Source organism: Silurus meridionalis, chromosome 13 (assembly GCF_014805685.1).
Source record: "Silurus meridionalis isolate SWU-2019-XX chromosome 13, ASM1480568v1, whole genome shotgun sequence".
NCBI classification, from domain to species: domain Eukaryota; kingdom Metazoa; phylum Chordata; class Actinopteri; order Siluriformes; family Siluridae; genus Silurus; species Silurus meridionalis.
This window is the reverse complement of record NC_060896.1, coordinates 508685-513684: the sequence shown is the minus strand read 5'-3', so window position 1 is coordinate 513684 and position 5000 is coordinate 508685. Positions and strand designations below refer to the sequence as shown.

General features: G+C 51.6%; 1 protein-coding gene across 6 annotated transcripts in view; it reads left to right on the top strand.

The window, feature by feature from the left end:
• Nucleotides 1-5000, top strand: part of secisbp2l (SECIS binding protein 2-like) — a 28269-nt gene that overhangs the window by 1638 nt on the left and 21631 nt on the right. For 3 of the 6 annotated variants that reach the window (XM_046864352.1, XM_046864349.1, XM_046864353.1), the window contains exons 2-3: nucleotides 1002-1180; nucleotides 4249-4576. In XM_046864352.1, the coding sequence (XP_046720308.1) occupies nucleotides 1002-1180; nucleotides 4249-4576 (507 nt within the window). Of the gene's footprint in view, nucleotides 1-1001; nucleotides 1181-2699; nucleotides 2872-4248; nucleotides 4577-5000 lie in introns of those variants that run through there. The other 3 variants (XM_046864350.1, XM_046864355.1, XM_046864354.1) reach the window with 3 other exon arrangements.

The following is a 5000-nucleotide window of genomic DNA, read 5'->3' as shown; positions in this document are numbered from 1 at the left end:
GTAAAGAAGGGTCTGACACGTTACAGACCAGTCTGATAGGGGCACATAGTGTTTGTTTGGGTACAGAGGGCTCTGACAGGGGTACAGGGAAACCGACAGGGGTACAGGGTAAAGGTCGATCAATCGGGACGATTTTTGGTATTTTTGAATAAATCGGCATTGGCCGATTGTGCTGCAAATTAGACGTGCTGCAAAATAAGTATTTAATTTTAAACAATTTTCTGTATCACTTTGTGTTTATTAACTGTTTGATTTTATGAGATAGGGGGGATCAGCCAACATAAATCAGAATCGTATATCGGCCATTGGCTGGCCTGATTTTTAAATATCATCATTGGCAAAAACCCATATTGGTCAGGTGTACAATGTGTCTGCAGAGTGACAGGGGTACAGGTGGGTCTGACCGGTACAGGTGGGTCTGACTGGGGGTACAGAGGGCTCTGACAGGGCTACAGATTATCTGGCTGGGGTACAGAAAGATATGACAGGGGCGCAGAGGGGTCCAACTGGAGTACATTGTGTCTTACAGGGATCCAGAGCGATCTGACCGGGGTCCATATGCACAAACACAAATATTTGTTTTGTACATATGTACACCTTGTTATGTGCATGTTTTCTTGTATTGCATCATGCTTTTATTCGTTTACACTAGAGAATTGCATTCTATAGGCTGTGTTGGTGTGTGTTCATTCAATTGCCAGTGGTGTGATGGAGTAAGCTCAACCCACTGATGATGGCTGAACAACGGCTGCTTGTATTTGTACACACACAAACACAAGGGGAAGTGTGTATGGGCTGGTGTGTGTGTTGTTTCATGCGTATGTATGGTGATTCGGAGCTCTTTGGAGGTCCTCTTGTGTTCTTTCCTCCGAGAGTAATTCACTCATCATTTATAACAAACAGCATTATTTAGTAATAATTCATTAGCTGGGTAGCGAGTCATGGTGATTTGAGTGTGTCCCACACACACAGCTGAAGTGTCCACTTTTTCTGTGTTGCAGGATGTGAAGTTGTCGGCTGAAGTCGAGCCATTTATCCCACAGAAGAAAGGAGTTGACTCCGCCCTATTGAGCATGAACCTATCAGGAGACGGTGCAGGAACCATGGGGGCAGAGCCCACCCCAATCCCCTCCTACCTCATTACATGCTATCCATTTGTGCAGGAGAACCAACACAACAGGTACACACACACACGCACACACACACACAAAAATATAATAAAATTATAAATTAACAAATTATTAAATAAAGTAAACGGATTTAACAGGCATGAGAGCTGAAGTGCAGAACAGGAGAATCACTGAATGCTCCAGATAGCACTTCATTATTAAAGAAAGGCACAAACAACAACAAAACTGCAGGGGCGTAACACTGCGGGAGCTGGGCGTAAGGCTGCGGGAGCTGGGCGTAAGGCTGCGGAGCGGGCGGGAGGCTGCGGGAGCTGGGCGTAAGGCTGCGGGAGCTGGGCGTAAGGCTGCGGAGCGGGCGGGAGGCTGCGGGAGCTGGGCGTAAGGCTGCGGAGCGGGCGCAAGGCTGCGGAGCGGGCGCAAGGCTGCGGGAGCTGGGCGTAAGGCTGCGGGAGCTGGGGCGAAGGCTGCGGGAGCTGGGGCGAAGGCTGCGGAGCGGGCGGGAGGCTGCGGAGCGGGCGGGAGGCTGCGGAGCGGGCGGGAGGCTGCGGAGCGGGCGGGAGGCTGCGGAGCGGGCGGGAGGCTGCGGAGCGGGCGGGAGGCTGCAGTCTGATAGGGGCACATAGTGTTTGTTTGGGTACAGAGGGCTCTGACAGGGGTACAGGAAACCGACAGGGGTACAGGGTAAAGGTCGATCAATCGACGATTTTGGTATTTTGAATAAATCGGCATTGGCCGATTGTGCTGCAAATTAGACGTGCTGCAAAATAAGTATTTAATTTTAAACAATTTTCTGTATCACTTTGTGTTTATTAACTGTTTGATTTTATGAGATAGGGGGGATCAGCCAACATAAATCAGAATCGTATATCGGCCATTGGCTGGCCTGATTTTTAAATATCATCATTGGCAAAAACCCATATTGGTCAGGTGTACAATGTGTCTGCAGAGTGACAGGGGTACAGGTGGGTCTGACCGGTACAGGTGGGTCTGACTGGGGGTACAGAGGGCTCTGACAGGGCTACAGATTATCTGGCTGGGGTACAGAAAGATATGACAGGGGCGCAGAGGGGTCCAACTGGAGTACATTGTGTCTTACAGGGATCCAGAGCGATCTGACCGGGGTCCATATGCACAAACACAAATATTTGTTTTGTACATATGTACACCTTGTTATGTGCATGTTTTCTTGTATTGCATCATGCTTTTATTCGTTTACACTAGAGAATTGCATTCTATAGGCTGTGTTGGTGTGTGTTCATTCAATTGCCAGTGGTGTGATGGAGTAAGCTCAACCCACTGATGATGGCTGAACAACGGCTGCTTGTATTTGTACACACACAAACACAAGGGGAAGTGTGTATGGGTTGGTGTGTGTGTTGTTTCATGCGTATGTATGGTGATTTGGAGCTCTTTGGAGGTCCTCTTGTGTTCTTTCCTCCGAGAGTAATTCACTCATCATTTATAACAAACAGCATTATTTAGTAATAATTCATTAGCTGGGTAGCAGTCATGGTGATTTGAGTGTCCCACACACAGCTGAAGTGTCCACTTTTTCTGTGTTGCAGGATGTGAAGTTGTCGGCTGAAGTCGAGCCATTTATCCCACAGAAGAAAGGAGTTGACTCCGCCCTATTGAGCATGAACCTATCAGGAGACGGTGCAGGAACCATGGGGCAGAGCCCACCCAATCCCTCCTACCTCATTACATGCTATCCATTTGTGCAGGAGAACCAACACAACAGGTACGCACACACACACATACGCACACACGCATTGGTCTTAAAAATATAATAAAAATTATAAATTAACAAATTATTAAATAAAGTGAACGGATTTAACAGGCATGAGAGCTGAAGTGCAGAACAGGAGAATCACTGAATGCTCCAGATAGCACTTCATTATTAAAGAAAGGCACAAACAACAACAAAACTGCAGGGGCGTAACACTGCGGGAGCTGGGCGTAAGGCTGCGGAGCTGGGCGTAAGGCTGCGGAGCGGGCGGAAGGCTGCGGGAGCCGGGCGGAAAGCTGCAGGAGCCGGGCGTAAGGCTGCGGGAGCCGGGCGTGAGCTGCGGGAGCGGGCGTAAGCTGCGGGAGCTGGGCGTAAGGCTGCGGGAGCGGGCGGGAGGCTGCGGGAGCGGGGCGCAAGGCTGCGGGAGCTGGGGGCGCAAGGCTGCGGGAGCTGGGGGCGTAAGGCTGCGGGAGCTGGGGGCGTAAGGCTGCGGGGCGGGAGCGGGCGGAAGGCTGCGGGGCGGAAGGCTGCGGGGCGGGAGCGGGCGGGAGGCTGGGAGCGGGCGGAAGGCTGCGGGAGGCGGGCGGAGGCTGCGGGAGCGGGCGGGAGGCTGCGGAGCGGGCGGGAGGCTGCGGGAGCGGGCGGGAGGCGGGAGGCTGCGGGAGCGGGCGTGAGGGGGCGGAAGGCTGCGGAGCGGGCGGAAGGCTGCGGAGCGGGCGAAGCTGCGGGAGCTGGGGCGGAAGGCTGCGGTAGACGGGGAGGCTGCGAAGCGGGCGGAAGGCTGCGGGGCGGAAGGCTGCGGAGCGGGCGTAACGCTGCAGGAGCGGGCGGAAGGCTGCGGAAGCGGGGCGGAAGGCTGCGGAAGCGGGGCGTAACGCTTCGGGAGCGGGGCAGTAACGGGACTGAAAAATCTCTCCTGTGCAGACTCTAGTGTGAGGCTTCCTCATTAATATGTAACGGGTTCTTCACATGGTAGAAGTGTCCCTAAAGCATGAACCTGTGGAATACAACACCCAGAGAACAGCAGATATTCCAATACTAACCCTGTGCATGTGCGCGTGTGTGTGTGCGCGTGCACCTGTTGATCTGTGTGTGAGTGAGACAAGTTCTGTCCTCTCCATTTCCTGTCTCTTTCATTCCTGTTTCTATAATGGATAGCAGGAAGTGTCCCTCAGTGAAGAAGTTTGTCTGTGCGTGCATGTGTGTGCGTGTGTTTGTGTGTGTCAGTGTCAGTAGGAGTGTGGTATTAATGACAGTATTTCCACTGTGTGTGTGTGTGTGAGTGTCTGTGCGCACACGCGTATATGTGTGTGTATGTGTATGTGTGTCGGTAGGAGTGTGGTATTAATGACAGTATTTCCACTGTGTGTGTGTGTGTGTGTCTATCAGTAGGCAGTTGCCGGTGTATAATGGAGAGGTAAGGTGGCAGCAGCAGTGTGGTTCTGCCCCGTACGTGGCGTACTCCTTCGTCTCTTCTCCCCCTCAGCCTGCAGCCGTGTGTAACGATTACTCTTACTGCCCCCTGCTGCCCCCTCCCTGCACTCCCCTCATGGGCTTCTACCAGCCCCTCACTGCCCCCTACGCCACGCCCATGCCCTCGGGCCTAGCAAACCCCGTATCAGACACCTGCCTGAGGTCTCCACAGTTACAAGGCCAACCAACCAGCATGAGCACACAGAGAGGGAGAGGCGGGGCTAGAGCACCTGTCCTGTCCAAGGTAACACACACCTGTACACACACACACACAGAGTAACACACGCATAAATTCACACACACATTAACAAACATGCACACAAAGTAACACATACACACATGCACTCACAGTAACATACACATGCACAGAGTAACACACGCATACACAGTAACACACACATGCACACAGTAAAACATACAGAGTAACACACATACACAATAACACACAAACATGCACACAGTAAAATATACAGAGTAACACACACACACATACAGTAACACAAACACATGCACACAGTAAAACATACAGTGTAACACACACATACACAGTAACGCACACAAATGCACACAGTAAAACACAGAGTAACACACACTCATACCGTAACATTTACATACATTAACACACACATGCACACAGTAAAACACAGAGTAACACACACGCACATACA